The 21730-nt window shown below is 47.8% G+C and overlaps 2 protein-coding genes across 2 annotated transcripts; both read left to right on the top strand.

The window, feature by feature from the left end:
* Positions 1 to 3953: 3953 nt before the first annotated feature.
* MECR (mitochondrial trans-2-enoyl-CoA reductase) lies at positions 3954 to 9819 on the top strand. Its single transcript, XM_072355446.1, has 10 exons — positions 3954 to 4125; positions 6039 to 6136; positions 6216 to 6347; positions 7118 to 7261; positions 7339 to 7441; positions 7865 to 7967; positions 8237 to 8310; positions 8434 to 8494; positions 8956 to 9022; positions 9136 to 9819. The coding sequence occupies exons 1-10, from the start codon at positions 3995 to 3997 to the stop codon at positions 9297 to 9299; spliced, it is 1077 nt and encodes a 358-aa protein (XP_072211547.1). The 5' UTR covers positions 3954 to 3994; the 3' UTR covers positions 9300 to 9819.
* A 525-nt stretch (positions 9820 to 10344) lies between these two features.
* On the top strand, positions 10345 to 19901 carry SRSF4 (serine and arginine rich splicing factor 4). Its single transcript, XM_072355525.1, has 6 exons — positions 10345 to 10518; positions 14480 to 14622; positions 15484 to 15596; positions 17326 to 17540; positions 18230 to 18313; positions 18488 to 19901. The coding sequence occupies exons 1-6, from the start codon at positions 10412 to 10414 to the stop codon at positions 19251 to 19253; spliced, it is 1428 nt and encodes a 475-aa protein (XP_072211626.1). The 5' UTR covers positions 10345 to 10411; the 3' UTR covers positions 19254 to 19901.
* The last annotated feature ends 1829 nt before the right edge of the window (positions 19902 to 21730 follow it).

The following is a 21730-nucleotide window of genomic DNA, read 5'->3' as shown; positions in this document are numbered from 1 at the left end:
CTGTACCCCCCAATCCCTGCAGAGAGGAGGAGGAGGAGAAGGGATTGAATGCTGTCTGTACATGGGGCAGCTTTACCATGGAGCAGCACAGGGCCTGGGAGCGTGGCAGTGCCCTTGGGACAGCTGTGTCCCCATGGCTCCCTTGGTCCCCATGGCTCCAATGCGTGCTGCACACAGAGCCCTGGGGTTGGTCCCTGGGACCACAGCCCCTTCTCATCCCCACCCCATCTCCTGCTGCCATCAGCCCCCATTGCCTGCAGGAGCAATCGAGCTAAAATGAAGTAATCACTCTTCAAGTGCAGTCATTTGCAGGAAAAAAAAAAGGCAGGCCTCTCGGTGATTGCAAATGGTCTCTGCCGAAACCCTCATTCCCATTCCAAGGATAAATGTTTGCAGCTCCAGGGTGACGACAGCCTGCAACACAGCCCTTGTGTCCTCACTGCATCTCTGGGTTCCTCTGTACTGGGATTTGGGGCTTTTGAGCCTCCTGGGAGCCAGCAGTGCCATAAAAGGGGCAAAGTGATGAAGCTGGCCCATAATGGGACGGGTGGGTTGCAGGAGCTGCCCTGCACTGAGTGGGACTCCCACCCCCAAACCTCTATCTCTCCCATGCTGCCCTCTCTCCCTCTCCCCCCCCACCCCCTCCCTTTGCTTCCCTCTTTCTTTCTCTCTCTCTCTCCCTATTACACCACCATTCAGTCCTTTACCTCTAATAAGTCCCCGCTATTTTCTCAAATCACCGCCTTTTCCTAATGCCCCAAATCCTTCTCTTTCTTAGCAGACAAAACAGCTGATCTCATCCCACCCAGCGGTCAGGCGCCCGCGCTGGGCCGGATGTAATGGGGCTATTAGATGAGTTATCACCGCCTGAAAGGATGAAATGACTCTGTGCCTTCACCCAAATAAACCAGCAGAGCCACTCGTGGTCCTGTGCACAGCAAAGGATGGAGAGCTCCCGGAGCTGTGAAGGTGCTGCAGGATGTTACGTGGTGTGACATGGTGTTAGAGCGAGTGATGCCGTGTTGTTTCAGATGCCTTGGGGGTTTCCCAGTGGGGAATTGGGTAGAGCTCAAAAACTATTCCAGAGCATCATCCATGAGGCAGCAGTGCTTAATACAGGGTCACAATCCCAAGCATGTGGATTTGCCTGGTCAAAGCAAAGGAGGGAGCACGGCTTTGTCCAGCATTCCTTATTACTTCTTACTTTGGGGATGACTCTGCTTTTCCTCTTTGTTTTCTATCGTTGGATTTCATTTCGAGGAGCACCAGCTTCACCCCCGCTGTTTGTCCTCCCGGCAGCTCTGCTTTGGTGCTCTTCCAAACTCCAGCAGAGAAAGGATGCGCTGCTCGGCACTTTGCAACACAAAGAGCTCGTCGGGTATTTGGGCTGAGCAGGGCAGAGCTGAGGCACCAGCAGAGCCTCGGGAACAACCGATTCCCATCGCAGACAGCGTTGCTTGCACTCACATTGCTGCAGCATTGGGCAAAGGGGCAGAATGGAGACGTGGGGACCTGGAGCAGGGGAGGGAGGAAGAAAGTTTGGAAGGAACATTAAAAAGGCAGCAAAAAGAAGAAGAAAAAGGTGCTGATTTGATTCGTTTCTGAGCGTCCTTCTAAACTATTTCAAGAGCTTCCCCCCTGCCTAGAGGAGTCTCTGCTTGTATGGAACGTGCACGTGTGCACATGTGCAAGGATATTAGTGCACGTGCATGCACGAGTGTGCACAAGGTGTTTGCATTCAGGTGTTTCTCTCCCTGCAAAAGGACCACGGTGACATTCTGGGTCCCCACTGCTCACAGCACAGCTGGATCCTTTGTCTGCTCCTTCCCTTATTGATGGCTCCAGCAAAGCTTCCTTTTTCATCTCATTGGCAGAGGATCAGAACTCATCAATCCTCAGTTAGCTGCTGAGCGCTCCGTTTCTTTCATTATTTTCTTTTATTATTATTATCTCCGAATGAAACAATTCGAAGGGAATAGCAAAAAGAAATGATAATACAGGCTGTTCTGGAGGCACAAAGCTCAGCCATTGGCATGTGTACAGACATTAATCCTGGGTAGCCACATGCTGGCAGCTGCTGCTGTGTGGAGCATTGGGCACGAGCGTGGCTTTAGGTGGATACAGAACGGGTTATGGGATGGTCCAGCACTGCCAGAGGGGTTAAATGAGGGATTCAGGGGTAAGCTAAGGATTATAGAAGTGATTCTTTAAGCTCAATAGGTTTTGTGTTTTCAGGTTCAGGTATGTCTAATCTGAAGGCACTTGACCAGTTTGCTGCCTGCTGCCTGGAATTGCTCAGCAGGTGATTCCCTGGATCTGTGTCCCCTTGTGTTTCAGGCACAGAATGTCACCACTGAGCTCTCATGAGCAGCCCTGGGGGCTCTGGGCTGGGCGATCCCCAGGTGTGCACAGCCAAACCCAGCCCTCATTTTCCTTTCCAACCACGAACCAACCCGAATCAGCCAATGGATGAGACAAAGCTTTGCTCATGGGTTTTAAGCAGGAAAAGGCAAAGGGGGGGTGGGAGCATCACTCAGCTCCTAGCAGAGCTTTGTCTGTGCCACCACCTCAGCCCCATCCTCATTCCACCCCTCCCAGATCCCCCTCATGCAAGTTTTTTGTGTGCCTCTCCTGGAGGAAAAGAAACTGCAATTCTGGGAGATGAAGCAGCCATTAATCACCAGGAAACTGTGCTTGTTACGGGAGAAACATTAACAAAATAATCATAAATAGTCTGCCAGCCCTGATTTGCAAATGCATATATTCTGAACCTTATGGAAAGGCGTCTCGTTTTGCTCCACTAATTAGTTATTAACCCTTTGCCATACAGCCTGGGCACCCAAGCCTCCCACTGTGCAGGCTCACCCACACTGCTGCATCTTAAACATGGTTGCATCCATAATTCCAGGGCACAGCTGTTCTTGGGGTCCCACCAGACGTGGGGAAATGGGTTTGTGCTGAGGAAATGGAATCCTATGAGCTGGGGGAAGGAAATGGGCTTAGGAACCTGCTTGTCCCAGCACTGTTCTGTATCTCTATCTTAAGGTGATGCTGAGTTTAATAGAGTGGAAGTCACAGAATCACATCTTTCCTTCAAGACAATTATTCTGAACAGTGGATTAAATTACTATTAGGATCTTTTTTTATCTTTCACTGCTTCGGGTGTTGTCTGTTGTTTGAAATAACCATGCAATGAGCATCTTGCTGCTCTTTGTGCATGGAAGGAGCATGAGTGCTCTGGGCTGGGGCCAAAATGCATCAGTGTGCAAACAGATGGGGCCAAAGGGTGCTATGGCATGGCATGGTATGGCATGGTAAGGTATGGTATGGCATGGTAAGGTATGGTATGGCATGGTAAGGCATGGTATGGCATGGTAAGGTATGGTAAGGCATGGTAAGGCATGGTATGGCATGGTAAGGTATGGTATGGCATGGTAAGGTATGGTATGGCATGACATGACATGGTATGGCATGGTATGGAACGGTATGGCATGGCATGGAATGGAATGACAAGGTATGGCATGGCATGGTATGGCATGTTAAGGTATGGTATGGCATAGCATGGCATGGTACATAATGGTATGGCATGGCAAGGCATGGCACGGCATGATATAATAAGGTACAGTATGGCATGGCATGGTGTAGTAAGGTACAGTATGGCATGGTAAGATGTGCTATGGCATAGAGTCACAGAATCATAGACTTGTTTCAGCTGGAAGGGACCCTTAATAAAGGCCATGTGGTCCAATCCCCTGCTATGCATAGGAACACCAACAGCTCCATCAGGGTGTCCGGTCCATCCCGACCTTGAATATCACCGGAGACAGGAATGTCCCAGCCTGGCATTACAGCACGACCCGGCGCTGCTCTGCTTGACTCGAGGCCGCCTTAAGGACAAGCGAGGGAGGAGCCGACCGGGTGGAGGTGGAGCTGCCCCCGTGACGCTACGGGCGGTCGCGCTGGGCCGGGCCGGACCGGGCCGTGCAGTGCCGGGATGCAGCGTGCGGCGGTGCGGGTGCTGTGCGGGCTGCGGGCTCCCCACGTGCGGGCGCTCTGTGCAGCCGCCGGGACCCCCCCGCGAGGGCTGCTGTATGAGCGGCACGGGGAGCCGGCGGACGTCCTGCAGTAAGGAGAAAGAGGGGGGCTTTGCAGGGGGTGGAGGTATAGGGGGTGCAGGTATAGGGGGTGCATTGCAGGGGATGCAGATATAGGGGGTGCAGGTATAGGGGGTGCATTGCAGGGGATGTAGATATAGGGGGTGCAGATATAGGGATTGCATTGCAGGGGGTGCAGATATAGGGGATGCATTGCAGGGGGTGCAGATATAGAGGGTGCAGGTATAGGGGGTGCAGATATAGGGGGTGCATTGCAGGGGATGCAGATATAGGGGTTGCAGATATAGGGGGGTGCATTGCAGGGGGTGCAGATATAGGGGGTGCAGATATAGGGGGGTGCATTGCAGGGGGTGCAGATATAGGGGGTGCAGATATAGGGGGTGCATTCTTGCTGGGGGTGCAGTTATGGGGGTGAAATTGAAGCGGGGGGAGTGCATTGCAAAAGGGTGCAAGTATAGAGAGCTGCATTGCAAGGGGGGTGTATTGTGTGGGGTGTTGGGAGTTCAGATGTTTGGGATGTATGGCAGGGGATGCAAAGAGGGTGCAGCTGTGTGGGGGTGAGTGTATAAGGGGTGTATTGCAATGGGGTGCAGCAGGTCTAGGTGGGGGTGCATGGCAGTACAGGGCATGGGTAAGAATAGGGGTGATGTGAAGCTTTTTGGGGATGCACAGTGTGGGGGTCCCAGGGAAGCTCACCCCCTGGGCAGCACACAAGGAAGGTGCAGCCTTCCAGTCCCTCAGTGTTCCATGGAGAGCTTGGATTGCTGCACCCCACTTTGTCCCCAGTTGGGTATGCAGGGTCAGGAGGAACATACCCAGTTGGGTATGCTGCTTGTGCAAGACCAACCTCGTGATGGCTGAGCCTCTCTGTGTCTTGTAGATGTTTGGAAATGGATCTGACTTCCCCTAAAGCTCAGGCCTGGTGGGATGAACCCGCAAACCCATCCCATATGACACAGCTTTATGCAGTGCCTGATTGCACAACGTTGGGTTTCGGCAGCCTTAGCTAAGAATCCCTCCATGTTTTTTACTTTATATTAAAAAGCTTTTTGCACAGCGCCTTGATGCTGGGCTGCTGCTTTTTGCTCATATCTTAAGCATTCCGAACTCTTTGAGTTGTCTCCACATCATCCAGGCAGTTTCAAGGGGAGAAAGGGAAACCACATTGCCAGCATGCAGGACAAACTGTGAAGGAAATTCAGTGCAGTTGTTCCTAATGACACGCACTTAGTAGTTACGGCAAATAACTGCTCTGAAAATTGGCAGCACCGGGTCCAGCCACCTCCTTCACTTCTTAAATGTGGCTCAAATTACCCTCATCTTACAAATGGGTCCCTGGAGATGGCTTTGCCCTGGCCTGCAGTGGGTCAGGCAGCCATCAGCTCCCTCATCCCCGTGCTTTGTGTGTGATTGCTGCTTGTTGCATCTGCAGGCACTGAGACACGGCCCTGCACACCCCCCGTGTCCTCTTTAATGGAAGGTGTGTGGCCCAAAGCAGCCAAAAAATGAATGGCAACTCCCCGTGCACAGCAGCAATGGGCTGAGTGGTTTGGTGATGGGAAGATATTGACCAGCAGGGGCATGGCTTGGTGGTGGCACTCAGTGGGTTGGGTTGACTTGGTGGCCTTGAAGCTCTTGCTTTGGGTGATTAGGGGTTCTGCCTCACCCAGCTGTGGTGTAAGGGCATTTTCCATGGATCTGGTAATGGTTTGGTGGCAAAAGGGTTGGAAGGCCTCCTCTGGACAGGATGTGCTCTTGGCTGGAGGAGCAGTGCAGGTGCCCTGTTAGACACTGAGATTTTATTTCTTGCTGGAGTAGGGTGTAGCAATGTAAATGGGGAAACAGCACTGCTTTGCTTATGACTGATGCGTTGTAGAGGTAATACAGGAATGAACCTCTCTGCAATTACTGTGTCCCCACCAGGCTGAAGGAGCTGGAGCTACCTGCGCTGGGACACTCAGATGTCCTCATTAAGATGCTGGCAGCGCCCATCAACCCAGCTGACATCAACATGATCCAAGGTGCATGATCCTTGCTGCCCACCATGTGCTTCAGTCCCTATCCTGGCTCTGTGTGCGGCTCTCACTCTGCTCCCTGCAGGCACTTATGCCCTCCTGGCCCCACTGCCGGCCGTAGCAGGCAATGAAGGTGTTGGACGTGTGCTGGAGGTGGGCCCTGGTGTGGTGGCACTGAGTCCTGGGGACATCATTATCCCTGCTGATGCTGGGCTTGGTGAGTCTGGAGATGGGCCCTGTGTGCCCTCTGCCTGGTTGGGGGTTGGGGATGCAGAGCCCCCATCTCTCCAGCGCCCACTGCTGTGTGCTGTAAGCGTGTGTTCAGCTTTAATTCAGAAATCATTTCCTTTTTTTCTATAGTGCAAACCCTTTATGGGCTTTCTGCACTATTACAGAGCATCACAGCAATCTGTTCTCTGGAAACAAGCGTGTTTTGTCACAGCTGCTGATGGCCTCTGTAAAGACACAGGATAAAGCGTTTAACCTGTGCAAGGGCAGTTCTGTCTCATTACAGTTTCCTCCCTAATAGTGCTCTGATGGGAAAGCTTGGGAAGTTATTTTCCAACAAATGCCTCTCGTGCTGCTCCAACACGCCAATGGCCAGAGAAATTGTCAGTTCCTGTTTAGTGTAACAGCTTGTTCCTTCCCTATTTCTTCTTAAAAGGCTTTTTCACTTAATGGGAGACCGAGAGCCATCTAGTTAAGATCTGAATGTGAGATTTTTAAACATAAAGAGGGGAAAAAAAATAGTAAGTGGATGATAGGGGTTAAGTCAGATGTAAGTATATCCAGCCTGCACGTTGTTTCAGACACAACTGGCTTTCTCTTTCTTTACCCATGTAAACAGTGTGGCTCCAACCATTCAGGAAGAGGTTTAACATATTGCAGTATGATGTTTACCCTTTTACACTGCAAGGCAATGCTGCAGCAGTGTGAGTTAAGGCACAGTGCAAGGTCTCCCAGTGCTGTCTTTTCCCCATTGCCCAGGGACGTGGCGGACACACGCGGTGCTCCCTGAGGACAACCTGCTGCGGGTGCCCAGCGACATCCCAATGCTGTGTGCTGCCACACTCAGCATCAACCCCTGCACGGCATTCCGCATGCTGACCGACTTCGAGAGCCTGGCACCAGGTACGTTGTGTGCTGCAGTCATGCAGGAGGGATGGGGATGTGAGCCCACGTGGCTGTGCCAAACCTGTGCTCCCCAGGGGACTCCGTCATCCAGAACGCGGCCAACAGCGGCGTGGGGCAGGCTGTCATCCAGATTGCAAAGGCCATGGGCATCAGGACCATCAATGTGGTGAGGGACAGGTGAGTGCTGTGGGGTGGAAGAGGCATTGGGCACAGTGTGGGGACAGGAGGTTTCTTCTGAGCGCGTTCAGCCCAGAGAAGATGGTGAAGAGTCGATCACAGGGGCTCTGATTCTGTTTTATTTCGGTCTTCTGTGGTTTGTTTGCATAGTCTGTGCATCGCTGGGGCTTTTGTAGGTAATTACAGGCCTGCCAGATTCACTTCAGTGCCTGGCAAAATTATGGAGGTGATTCTGAGAGTTATTGAGAAACCTGGAAGGCAGTGCAGCATCGGTCACAGCCAGCACGGTTTCATGGGGAAGGTCCTGGTTAATGAATTTAATCTCCTTTTATGACAAGGTCACACACCTTGTTGACTGAGGGAACAGCACAGAGGAGTTGGGGATGCCCTGATCTCTGCCTCACAAGGCCTCTCTCCATTCAGACCTGACCTTCCCCAGCTGATGGAGCGGCTGCTGGCCTTGGGTGCAGATCACATCGTGACGGAGGATGCGCTGAGGAAGCCGGAGATGAAGGAGATATTTAAGGTACCTCAGTGTGGAGCCATCCCAGAGGCTGCCCCACAGCTCAGTACCTCGAGGGGAGCTGCAGGGGTAGCAAAAAGGAAAGCCTGCAATAAGCAATTGTGAGTCAGGGCAGGTTGCGTGGCATCTGGGCTGTAAGTCATTAGGAATAGATACAGTTCTCTAAGCCACTCACTAATCGCCTCATATATTTACCCAGCCATTAATACAAATGGGCTTAGTGGAGCTCTCTGCACAGTGCTAATGAAGGGCTCCTTTCCTTTTTCCTGCAGAGCATCCCGAAGCCCCGGCTTGCCCTGAACTGTGTTGGAGGCAAGAGCACAACGGAGATGCTGCGACACCTGCAGTGAGCTGGGCTGGGGGGTGGGCTCAGAGCCTGCTCCAGGACAGGGCACATGGGTTGGGGTATGATGGGGGAGAGCTGCACCATGGGGACCATGAGCAACCCAAGGCCCCATTCCTCCTGCAGACCCAAAGGGACCATGGTGACCTATGGAGGAATGGCAAAGCAGCCTGTGACGGTGCCAGTGGTGAGTATAGGGATGTTCTTGGGTACATCTGCAGGAGTTCAGTGCATCCTCTGCCACTCTGCAGCCTGGATGTCACATTCAGAGCCTCCAAATTTCTGTCTTTATTTGGGTTTGTTATGGGATGAGCTGCTTTGCATTCTGCTGTGGATCTCTCAGTTGCTCTTATGGAAGATTTGGACTGCTCTGAAGTCCCTGCACTGAAACAACCCCACAGATGCTGAGTGTCCAGCTTGTCCTGGTGCAAACTGCTCTTGCATGCCAGGGCTGTGTGTGTCTCCTTGATGTGAAACTGGGTTTTATCCCAGTGAGACACAGCTCAGTGCTGCAGCACGTGGCGTTTCATTAGTGTGAACCTGTCAAAGAGGATCTGTCCCAAATTAGAGCCCTGAGTGATGCTCCTTGTGCTAACAAGAACTTGAGAGCAGGGTGAAGGGGACAGATCTCACCTCCTGTTTCTGCAGAGTGCCTTCATCTTCAGGGACGTCAGGCTGCGAGGCTTCTGGATGACCCAGTGGAAGAAGGACCATGGTGAGCTGCAGGCTTTGGGGTTAGGGATGCATTAGAGTTGGGTTAGGGTTGGGTCAGTGTTCAGGGTGGCAGGCAGGGATGGTGACAATGACCACCTTCTTCTTCCTTCACAGACAAGCAGAGCATGGCCAGCATGGTGGACACACTGTGCAAGATGGTGCGGGAGGGAAAGCTCAGCGCTCCTGCCTGCACTGCAGTCCCCCTGGAGGACTTCAAGAAGGCCCTGACAGCCTCTATGCAGCCCTTCACCTCCTCCAAGCAGATCCTCCTGCTCTGACCTTGCAAAAATAGTTTATTTTTTTTTTCCTTCATTTTTCTTATTTCAGGTATTAAAAGCCTCTGGAATTTTGCAGAGGCTGCACTGAACAGAGGCTGGGTTTGCTTCTGGAGGGAGACTTGGGTCTCCTTTTAGCTTTGTTGCAGCTGAAAGCTTGGGCTCTTCCCTCGGCCATCTCAAGGGAAGGGAGCAGATTGAATTGCAAAACCACTTTTAAAGATATAAGTATTATTATTCCTTTGTTGTTGCTGTTAATTTTTCCCTACCTGGCACATGGCAATGCTGGCATCATTGCAGGGCATTCGTGCAGGCTGGGGTTATGTGGGACAACGTGGGTACCCTGGGCTCACCCCAACAGCTCACCACCATCAGTTTGATTTTGCCAACCCCTGGACTTGAATTCAGTTTTGCTGCTGTTACCGAACCACCACAACTTCTGATGGGGAAACCTCTTGGAAATCAATGTCTGATATATCTATTTTTGTAAGACTCTGCCAATAAATGTTGATGTGCTCAAAGCATTCTCTTGCTCCAGCAGCTCTTGTAAACTCTCCCTGTTCCCAGCTCAGGGCTGGGAAATCCCACAGCTCCTATAGGGGAGGCACTGGTGGGCTCTGCCCTGTTAGCACTGCGGGGTTTGGGGTTAGTGTTAGGGTTAGGTCAGCTCACCAGGAGCCTCGAGCAGGGCTTATGGAGAGTAGAGGGGGCAGCTCTGCCCTTGGAGCGGGTTTCTTGTTTTGAGCAACAGCCCATATAACAACTACAGTCCCTCTTCACATTCTTGGGGACAAAAATCAGGCTTTTGGGGTCTTCTGATAAAGAGAAAAAAATGAGATACTGAGGTGCATGGCATTTAATTAATGTTAGAATGATCTGCTGCGGTGCGGGTGGAATCCCATGGTAGGGTGACCCCCTGGACCCTGACATTAGGGTCAGTATCCCCACTCGATGACTTTAAGGCAGGTGGGCCCACTGCTGCCATGACCCTTTTAAGAGCCATGAGGCGGACCGGTAGGCGTGGCCTACGCTGACGTATTCCCCCCCCGTAATGACGTAGTGACGTTACAGCGTCGCCGTTTGGCGCCGCCCCCTCCCGCCCCCCCCCGGGCGCGATGCCGCGGGTCTACATCGGGCGCCTCAGCTACCAGGCACGGGAACGGGATGTGGAGCGGTTCTTCAAGGGTTACGGCAAGATCCTCGAGGTGGACCTTAAGAACGGGTGAGCCCGGTTCGGTCCGGTTCGGTTTGTTAGTAGAGCGCGGCCCGATCCGGCCCTACGCAAGCGGCGGCCCTGAGAGGAAGGCCGGGCCGCGCTGTGACGGGAGGCGGCAGCTGTGAGGGCCGCGGGGGTTCGGGGGCTGTGAGGGGGTTTGGGCTATTTGGGTTACGTGGTGGGTTTGGGGTGCGTTGGTTTCCATGGTAACGGGGGGGTGGGGGCAGGACGGCTGGTGCGGGTGCCGTTGGGGTCGGATGGGATGGGGTGGGTCAGGGGCTGTAGGGCTGTAGGGCTTTATAGGGCGGCTGGGTGCGCTGTGGAGATGCGGCTCCCTATGAAGGTGCTGATGGCTGCAGCCGAGGGTGGGATGCGGGTGGGCGGCCTCCCCTTGTAGCCGTGCACGTGTGATAACGTGTGCTCTGCGTGTGTGCTGCTCGAGTAACGACGTACAAGCATGGAGTCTCAAGAGGACACGAATAATCGCTGCTTTCTTTTCTCCTGTTTCTTGAAGCTGCCCTCCTAACGAGCGCTGGTGTCTAAGACACCCAACTTGAAGTCTTGTTTAGGAAGACTGAGCGGGATATGGATGTTTTAGCCAGATAATATTGAAGGCTGCTCAGATATTCAGTTGCGCATCGTTGAAGCTCAAGGAGTACCTTGTTTTCATGTTGATGGAACCTCCGTAGGAAATGTCTCTGCTTTATAGGCAGTTGTCAGTGGGGAAGAACATCCTTCATTAGCAGATATAGATCTACCAAATAGCATGTCTGATGCACCTAATGGGCTCGTCTTCTTTCTGTATTGAGAAATGTCTTTCATGAAGCAGCCCTGCAATGCCAGCTGAGCATTTAGAAGTGCTCAATGGAGAGCTGCATTGAGCTCAGGTGGCCAAAGCTGGAAGCATCACTCAGGGCACCCCGAGTGCCAACTGCAACAGGCTGCAGAGTGAAAGGGAAGACACAGCCCGTACCTACAGTGCAGGTACCCTGAATGTGACGCTAAAGTTCACTTGGGGGAGACAGAGTTCAAAGGCTGTGGATAACTGTGTGACTGAGCAATCGTCTGCCTTGCTGCCTGCTGTTTCTGTAGTAGGTTACTCCAGCTGTGGGTTAGATAGAGCTCTGCATGTGTTTCTAGGATGAGCTCTTTTTAGGGTGTTATCCTGAAGCTGCCTCTGCAGGTGTCTCATGCTTAGATTCCAGTTGGGCATCTATTGACTCAAACTATCAGATTTGGTGCTGCTCTGCTTGAGTTTGCCTCGTGTTCAATGTTTGCCGGAGCGCTCCATGGCTTTGTTTGCCCAATGATCCTTTCTTGTCAGCTTATTTTTAGTAGTGCTTAGCAAATGATTAAAAATGACTGCGCTGTGTTTCATTTTGTAGAGTCTTTCAGTTTCTTCTGGAAGCTGGTGGGCTGTTGGCAGTGCTCAGCCTGCAGGAGATCAGCCTGTCAGTATTTTAGCAGCTAAGCTGAAGTGCTTCAGCAGTAAGAGAGACTGGAATGTGATACAGCGGAGTTCTGAAGGCTTTGCTGGGTCTTGGTTGCTGCTAGTTGTAACTTAAGCTTGCAGTTCAAAGTCTTTGAACAACGTTTACCTGAGGGAACGACCAGAGAATGAACGTCTCCTCCTTGTAGGTCCTTCCATTTCTGTTTGAAGTTTCTGGTTGTATGCTCATAGTTCTCACATATTTTCCTACTCAGGACTTCACGGACATCTGGAGCTGTGCACGGCAGTAGTGTGTGTATTAAGTGACCAGAAAATTGGACTTTCCAGCCTGCTTTTTTTTTTTTTTATCTTCTGAGGAAAAACTAGCAGTAATAACTTGAAAGCTGGAAGCTTTTGCTGGTTGGTGGTGAGACTAATTTGCAATCTTGCTTGCTTTAACAAATAATTCTGTCTGTGTACTTACCTGCCCCGCATCACCCTGAGCAGCTTTCTGGTGTTCGTGGCTTTGCCTTGGAGAAATCCTTGTAAGAGGAGGGATGTAACTTCTGCAATGCATCGAGGAGCAGAGATCAAAGCCCGAAAGCTTCAAGCTTCAATTCTTTCATCTCTCCAAGTTCAAAAACTGTGTTTGTTGCCTAAAGAAGTGATTTGATTTCCCCGCAAAATGTTTGACTTCAGTGTGAGCAGCTAGGATTAAAAAATCAACTTGGTGTCACGAAATGGTGATACCCAGCACAGCTGGATGTCAGGAGTGACAACTCCACTGAACTGTTCTTATCGGTCCAGAGGATTCATGCCTTTCTCTTCCTTGATATTAATGGAGGTGAATAAGATGAGACTTTGTATTTTCCTGTTGATTTAAGGTGTTCAGTTCTGCTGGCAGACCATTGGCTGCAATGTTGATCATTACTGAAGTACTTTCAAAGGATGACTAACCAGATCTTAAGGGATTCTTAAATAGTTGTAGTTTTAAACACTGAAATTTGAATGTTTTCTGAGGTTGTAACTTGAGTAACTCATTTAAATGGCTGTTATGTTTCAAGCAGTCTGAAGATGCTTTTCCTTTTGAGCACCGTGATATTCCCTGTCCTGACTGTAGCTTCATCTGAGCAGGAGGACTCAAAGACATCACATGAATTGGAATGGACTGTAAGCTGTTAAATTCTCTTCCAAGAGAATTTCCTTTTTTTTCCCCCTCATATCCTAGAGCAGAAAATGGTGCAGCTTCACATTATCTGGAGTAAATTGTGTTGACGTTTTTAGTAAGTAGTTTTATGCCACATATGTAAGTAGTAATAGTAGACATTTAAAAGAAGATTTACTTGCACTGCTGTCAAATAACAGCAGGTTCAGATTGCTGTAGTTAAAGCTGTGTCAGCAGTTGTGGCTTTCTCTGGTGTAAAACTATGCTTCTGAATGGGTTTAATTCATGGGTTTGGATCATCCAGTGCAATATTATACATATTTAACAGGTGGATCAGCATTACTTTCATTTACAAGTGGTATTGAGCGTGATTTTGTTGTTGCTGACCCATCTTATTCTAGGGCTACTTCTGTGCTGCTGCTCTCCTTGGTGAATAGGATGAATGGCATAGGGTAGATACGTAGACCTTCCTTTTGGAGCAAGTGAGTAAGAAGAAGTCCAGTGCTTTCAGCTGATGTTTGGCCAGTCACAATCCTCTCTGTGGGACCTTCCTGAAGGTGTTTTTGTGGATAGACAACAACAACAAAACCACAAATGCATGGCGATGGGCATTTTACATAATGTTATTTTCCTTAAACGTGTGTTTAGGAACTGGCAGGCTTGAGTTTTAACTACAGTGCTCCTGTAAGCAAGTCACCAGTGTGCCCTGAGAAGCAGCTGTAAGAAATGGCCTTAAAAACCATCCTCTGGGATCCTGACTAAGGGAGTTGAGTGCTTGCAGGCTGCCCAGGGGAGAGCTGTGTAATGTGTACTTAAGGACATGGTGCAATGGTGATAGGTGGATGGTTGGACAGATGATCTTGGAGGTGTTTTCCAACCTCGATTCTGTGATTCTTTGGGCTGTCTTTGCACTGTGTTGGCTGCAGGTGGCCTCTGTTCACCCCAGGAACTCATTTCTGGTTACTGTTGCTGGATTCCTTTTTAATCTTATAGCAAGGTCTGGTCTCTGCCTGCTTTCTGAAGTGTTGGGCTTATAGAAATTTGGTGGACGTCAAGTGCCTTCTGGGCTGTTACTGCCCACAGTCAAGAGTAAAATGAGTCTATTTAAGAGCCAAAGAAAATCCCTTGTTTTGTTTGGTCTTTTGAGCACAGTGTACAGTGTATTTGCATAGGTAGATGAGCATTTCCATGTGAGGTACTTCAATTAACACAGCTTCTCAGCAGAACCAGGAATACAGCTGGCGTTCACCTAAAGGACAACACACAGAGGTACCCTCGTGTGGTTCTGCAGAGAGTGCTGTTGCGAGCATGAAGACCCCAAGCTGAGTTTTGAGTGATTCTTGTCTCTTTATTTTCTCCCCCTGTCTCTCCAGGTATGGCTTCGTTGAATTCGATGACCTGAGAGATGCAGATGATGCTGTTTATGAGCTAAATGGTAAAGATCTATGTGGGGAAAGAGTGATCGTTGAGCATGCCAGAGGCCCACGTCGTGACAGCAGTTATGGTTCTGGACGCAGTAAGCACTACAATGCATTTGTATCAGTGACTTATTTTTAAATAAAATATTTTTGCATTATTATTATTATTATTAAGTAATTTTACAAGAAAATGATATGAAGTTGTGAATAGCGATTTGTAACTGTAAATGTAACTGTTGATCTGAATATTTAACTTGTTGTATTAAACTGTTTTAATGGATAAATTAATAAACACGCTTTCTTGTACTATTTTATTATCGTTTTGTTTAACTATTTTTATGATTGATTTGCAATGTGATGTTGAACATAGCTTTAACAAAGACCTCAATGTTTTAATTAAGAGTCCTTTGAGGCTAAGATGACTGCCTGTTCCATTTGCTGACCTTGGGTTACCTTTCCATGAGTGACTCTTTGAACTTGTGGCCCTTGGCTGACCAAAAAAAGGAAGCCATGTGACAACTGCAACCTTTTCCCATTAGACCTGGGTGGTGAGGATCCCAAGGGTTAGAGACAGATGAGATTAATCTGAAATAGGTGCCTGAAAATCTTTATTCAGATCAAATACTCAGAAAACTTATATGCAATGTAAGTAACATTAGTAAACTGGTTTAATTTAGTTTCTTCTTTCAATCTGTTTTAAAGATAACTTAATTGCATGTTAATTTTAACTTAATTATAATTCTGTGCGTAGCTTTAATTATGGGCTTGTAATAATTTTTAAGTCTCTGGGTCTTTGTGATATTTTACACAAGGGGGATTTATTCTTTTTAGACTTGTGGGGGTGTGAATTTGGAATGCATTTGGGAACAGATGGGGCAGAACATTTTTGTCGGGGGGTTTAGACTGAGTGCTCCATTTCCCTGGTTGAAGTACTGCTGTCTGCTTGTCACCTCCTAAAGGTGGATATGGTTATAGAAGAAGCGGAAGAGATAAGTACGGTCCTCCTACCCGTACAGAATACAGATTGATTGTGGAAAATTTGTCAAGCCGCTGCAGTTGGCAAGATCTTAAGGTATGGGGCCCCTTTCTTTACCCTTTCTCTGTTAAAGAGCACAAAGGGTAAAAAAGTTAGTTTCTGTTTCATCAAAGAAAACTCATACGCCTGGCTTTTTTAACCCCAACGTGTCAGTAAATCGATGTGCTCACAGGCATACAAGTAGATTTATTTGAAGCAATACACACCGTTAGGTCAGTCTTGAGGTATATTTGTGTATACAAAATCATTAGTGTGGCATGCAACATTGGGAGCTGCAGTTGCAGGCTTGGTGTCCTCAGATGGTGGGAGGAGAACGTTTGCCTTAAGAAACCATCACTTACGGCTGATTATTATTGCTAAGCCCTATGGAAACACTTTACTCAGGGCCGTGGTAGGAGCCACCAGAGACAAAGGAGCTTGCCCATGTCCATTTGGAAATTAGCCATCAGCTTCTGAGAGCTGTTTGGAAAAAGATAGCCTCGTTCTTGCACAATGCCTCTCTTAAAAATTTCCACAGCATGAAAAATTGTTTTAAAGGCTGTTTCAGGGAGAGGATGCTTCCCAAATGAGCAACCAGCTCCGCCAAAAGTGAACATTCTCTCAAAGTCTGAAGGAATGGGAAGCAATTCTCAGCAATGGAAATGTTGGGTAACACTGTGTAGACAGCACTGTGTCTGAGTCCCCTGGATGTGGTGTCGACCTGTGATTATCTGCATAGTGGACTAGAGGGGCAGGATAGGGAGCAGCATTCCAATAGTAGGTGCAGGAAGACAGTGTTTCCTTATTGAACTTAGCAGCAATGGTTGAAAACACTTGTTCTTACAGGAACGCTTTTTTTTTATGGTTCTCTTTTAAGGATGTGTAAAATTTGTTCTAAACAAACTTTGACGTAGTACAGACTGGTCTGTAATTGAATGTGTAACACTAGTTCAGGTACGTACTGAGATTCTTCGAATGTCTTTTGTTAATGCTTCACACCATCAATAGCTTGTCTTTGCTTCTGGTATTAAAAATTGTAAGTAGAGCATGGCATGATTAATTCTCTACTGGATGCATTGCTTCTCTGAATAGCTTTCATTGTAGTGTAACTAAGGTGGGAGTAGCTGGGCCAAAAACAGTCTGAACCAAATCTCTGTGCGCTGTTTCCATTGCAGCTGAAGTAGCTAGTGGCTGAGATGGCCCTGTGACAGCTTGCTCTGAGCAGGGCTGACCTGCTTAGTAATTGAAACAGAGAAGCCAGGTAGCATGAAGTGGGAAAATGAATTCAGCTCCTATCTGTGTGGGGGTTTCTTCCAGCAGAATGAGATGTACTACCTAGGTGGAAGACGAAGGGAAGTCTGCTTGCTTTAATAACCTTCTTGTCTGTGTGAGGCCTTCTCATATTCAACCTTTAAGGGTGTTCCTTAACCCAAGTTACCTTTGAAAACAGGATTTAGAGAACAAGCATCTATCTCTCAAAACACTTCTGTAATTTATCATAGCCCAACCATACTGACATTAGACTCTAGATGGGAGACCTTAAATTATTTGGCTTGAATTATCAGTGCTGCCTTAGTTCTAATCACACAAAATCTGTGAAATTTTAGTGTGTTACTTGGCTTGCTGAGGAACTTTTGGCTTTGGTACTGCAAATGCTCTTTGTTTAAAACCCTTGCTGACATCAGTGTGACTAGAAGAGGCTATGCAAGCATCACTGAGAGATGAGTAGAGCCTGGAAGCCTGACTCTGGATTTGAGGCAATGGTTATTCTGTCCTCTTCCTCTAGGATTATATGCGTCAGGCAGGGGAAGTGACATATGCAGATGCACACAAAGGAAGGAAAAATGAAGGTGTGATTGAGTTCAAATCCTATTCTGACATGAAAAGAGCCCTTGAAAAGCTGGACGGGACAGAAGTAAATGGCAGAAAGATTAGATTAGTGGAAGACAGACCTGGATCAAGACGGCGCCGCTCTTACTCCAGAAGCCGAAGCCATTCAAGGTATGTTTCCTAGTGGCATCACTGAGGCTGAATCTAACTGAATTACATGAACATGCAGTGGATTCTAAACCAACTTGGAAGTGTTCTGACTTCTCAGTAAATCAAGTTTTTGGGAACTTATGAGTTACCAGGAAGTCACCAGGAGAAATCTCGTACCAGAAGTGTTTTCTTTAGTGAATGTATACATCAGCTATCTAAATACACGGCAGTATGCTACTGCTCTTCCCAACTCCGTTAAGTCTGTAGTCCTTCCTTTCTTGCAGAGGAATGCTGTGTGGCAGGTGGAGCTGTGCACAGAGAATGAAGCAGAAGGTACTATTAACACTACAGTTCTGAACATTGTGTTCTGCTCTAGGCACAAGGACGATCAGTTCTTCCTCAGTTTGGAAACCCCCACCCATTCCCTGTTTGTAGAGATGTACTGCTTACTTTGTATGATCAAGGGGAATGCTTCAGCACGCGCTGCCACATTCCATTTGAGGATAGAACTGTGTAATAAAGTGGACTTTTTTGCAGCCTTTTAGCAAAGTAAACATTGGTGTATTGTGCCTCCTGCATAAGGATTCCAAGGTTTCTTAAAAGTTCAGGAGACCTTGAAAGGTGTTTTAATGCTGTGGGCTTTCACCTGCAGGAGACCAGAAGTTCTCCACAGGCACATGCTAACGTTGAGCTGATTGATTCTGTTCTAGGTCTCGCTCTCGAAGCAGGCATTCTCATAAGAGCCGGAGCCGCAGTGCCAGCAGCAGTCGCTCCAAGAGCAGATCAAGATCCAGGTATGTCTTTGTGGTGAAAGAAATGGGGGTTAGTCACTTAAGTTTAGGATGATGCTTCTCATTTAAGTGGGGAGAAGTGGAGAGGTGTTTTTCCTAACTTATGCACAGTATTTAAGCACCAGTCAAATCCAGGCTGCACTAAAGTGGAGTTGTCTGTTGCCTTTGCCTTTTCAGGTCTGTGTCCCGTTCCAGAAGCAAGAGCCGTAGTCGAAGCAAGAGCCGTAGCAGAGGCCAAAAAGAGAAAAGCAGGACTCCAAGTAAAGAGGATAAAAGTAGGAGTCGCAGCAGGAGTGCAGAGAAATCGCGGAACAAAAGTAAAGATAAATCTGAGGGCACTCTCCATAACAGTGATGAGAAAGAAAAGAGCAGGAGCCGCAGCAAGGAAAAGAGCAGGAGCAGGAGTGGAAGCAAAGACAGGGGAGAGACGAGGGAGAGCTTGAGGAGTAGAAGCAAAGATAGGGAAAAGAGCATTAGCAAAGTTAGAAGTAGGAGCAAGAGCAGGAATGAGAGTAGGAGCAGGAGCCACAGTAAGGAGAAGAGGAAAAATAGGAAGAGAAGCAGGGATGACAGCAGAAGTAGAAGCAGGAGCTGCAGCAAGAGCGAGAAAAGCAAGAGGCGCAGCAAGCGAGACAGCAAACCAAGTAGCAAGAAAAAAAGGAAGGACAGCCGTGAGCGTTCCAGGTCAGTCTCCAAAGAAAAGGAACATCTAAAATCAGAGTCTGACAAAAAGGAAGCAAAAGGTGAGGGTGAGGATGCAGCTGCCCATGTGGTGTCTCGCTCTAGGTCTAGGTCTATTTCCAAGTCGAAACCAAATGTCAAATCAGATTCCCGTTCCAGGTCAAAATCTGTTTCAAAACCTCGGTCCCAGTCCAAGTCTAGGTCTAGGTCTGCCTCTAGGTCACACTCCCAGTCGCGGTCGAGGTCTCGCTCCAGATCCTAACCTTGCTGCAAGCATATTTGGAACAGTCAGAGAAGTCTTTTGTACGTGTTTGGTAGTTGTAGCACAAGTGATTGAAGTAGAAAACATGTCAATGCTGTATATTTTTAACTGCCCCGGTGGTGTGTCTGTCATTGTTAGTGGCAGTACTCAATCCCTGTCATGCTCTCTGGTGCGAGGCTGTTCAGCTCTTTTACTATTCAATAGAAAGGTTCTCTTAGGATACAGTTCTTCCGAGATCACTGAAATGGCCCTGTTTTCCAGGAAGAGCTTTGCAGAGAGTGAGCACTGCACCTTAGTGGGTTTATGAGATTGCAATGATGACTGATAGGTAGGTATGATGGCTTCCACAATCTTTGCCCTTGAATTGATGCCCTTTGCTGTATGCCATTTAGTGGAAGTGCTAAGTCTTAAGTTTCAGACTACTTTTGTTTCATATTTTTTTTGGACTTCCAGAGTTGTGAATAGCACAGTCAAAAGGGGATAAAAAGGTACTTGCAGTAATCTGTGGGAAAATAGAGTTCCATATTCTGGTATTGTGACAATATCCTTGTTTTATATTAATTTTTTAATTTATTTTTTTCCCCCCGTCTTGCAAAGTACAGTGATCCCTGTTTCCATGAGATTTGAATAAAGACTATTTTTGCTTGATGACACTTGATGGTGATTACCTGAAGTTGTGTTGTGGTTTTTAGATCCATCAGCGTAAACTTGAATCTGCGGAACAGTTACTCTTAAAGAACGGGCTCTCGGTTTGGAAAGTCACTTTATATGTAGTCACGGCACTTGAATACAATCAAGTTATTTTAACTTGTTTCTCCAGAAGCACTTACAGTGTTGTTTAGAGCTGTAACGTTGCAATAAGAAGAATACAAGAAATTGAACCAGAAAATAATAATGAAGATGACAAGCCTGTTTTCCATTGTCTGTATAAATGAAATGTAGTTGTGCTTCAGCTTCCATAACACAAAGAAGATAATTTTTTCAGCCACTTAACTTGCTAGACTCGAGTCAACAGGAATCATTGTTCGTACCAAAACATTTTTACTCTCTATACAGCTAACGCTGAAGATAAGGATGGTTGACATGGGAAACGTGCTTTTTTCTGCTTTTTGCTTTATTTGGTAGATCATCAGTTCAATTGTTTCCTCGTCTTGCACAGCTGGCCTTTCTTACAGCGCCTTTGAGAAATGAAGGCAGAGGCACGGTGCTTTTACAGTAGTTATTCTAGTCTGGCACACTCAGCAGGAGGACACAAAGCTGATCCAGCCGTTTACTTCTCTGATTTCATCATCTCTGATTGTGAGTTTGGGATTTCGGTCATGAAGCATGACTATATAGATGGAAAGGTGTTAGTCTGGAGCAGGTGAGACGAGATTACAGACATGGTTAGCATCAATAGGGCTTTACTCTAAGCTTTATGCAGCAATACATCCACACAGAGCGACTGGGAGTTGAGGCTAAAGCTCCGGGAGCTTTTCTTCCTAACAAAACACCTCTGCTTTGGAGGAAGCACAGAAGACAAATGTGTGGCATGTTTTTGAGGAGCTCCAGAGGACTGAGGGGTGGGCTGTTTGACTGCAATGTGTCCTCAGCACCCCTCTGGGCTTGGGAAGGAAGGAGAGCAGCTTCTAGCATGAATACTCTATGAATAACACTCCAATTTTACTGTTGTACCATTAGCAAATTACCAAACTGAACTTCCTACAAGCTCCAACGTTGGCTTTGAATTAAGAACTGAAACTCTGCTCTGCATTTTGGAGCCAGCAATGCAGCCAGAAAACACCAGGACGAAGCACATCTTATTAATCCCTCCTTAGTCTGGTAAGGAAGGTTAGTTACAGCTTTATTAAGAACTTTTCTGTAGCTAATCTCATCCTTCTGATGGCAGCTTCTTGCAACTAGATGTTAACTTCATAGGAACAAGTGCTTTTTGTATAATTGGATCATTTGAAACTTGCGCTACCACATTAAAAAAGATGAAAGGGCGGTAGATCACAAGTGTAGCTTTCAAGACAATCTTTCTGTAGCATGTAAGAGAGGGCTCAGGGCTCTGTGAGTGGCTCAGGCTTTATCAAATGTCATATTGCTGCAGAAGTGATATTTAATATCCTTTGAAGTGTGAGATGTTCAGTTCTGTGCTTACTGCTTGAACATCTCGGGCACTGAATGTTTGCAATTCCTCCTGCAAGGTGCTGGCAAAGCAATGAGATGATGATGATGGTCCTTGGGGTCCCTCCCACCCCAAGCCATTCTGTGATGGTTAACAGGGGTCGATTAGCTTAAATCCTTCCTAACAAAATCAACCGCTTGTTAAGTACAGGCAAGCAGTTTTCTCTTGCTGTCTGCCCACCAATGCTGCTGCTAGTGAGCTGTGTGTTTTTAGTAAGGCTGTTTAGCACTTTCTTCCCCAGATCCCTGAGGATGGAAGTACACAGAGAAACACTTGACTGTGCTACACGCTGTGCCCAATAGGGGAT

The sequence above is a fragment of the Excalfactoria chinensis genome, chromosome 22, assembly GCF_039878825.1.
Source record: "Excalfactoria chinensis isolate bCotChi1 chromosome 22, bCotChi1.hap2, whole genome shotgun sequence".
Lineage (NCBI taxonomy): Eukaryota > Metazoa > Chordata > Aves > Galliformes > Phasianidae > Excalfactoria > Excalfactoria chinensis.
Note: the sequence above shows the minus strand (reverse complement) of the source record. Positions and strands in the feature narration are given on the sequence as shown.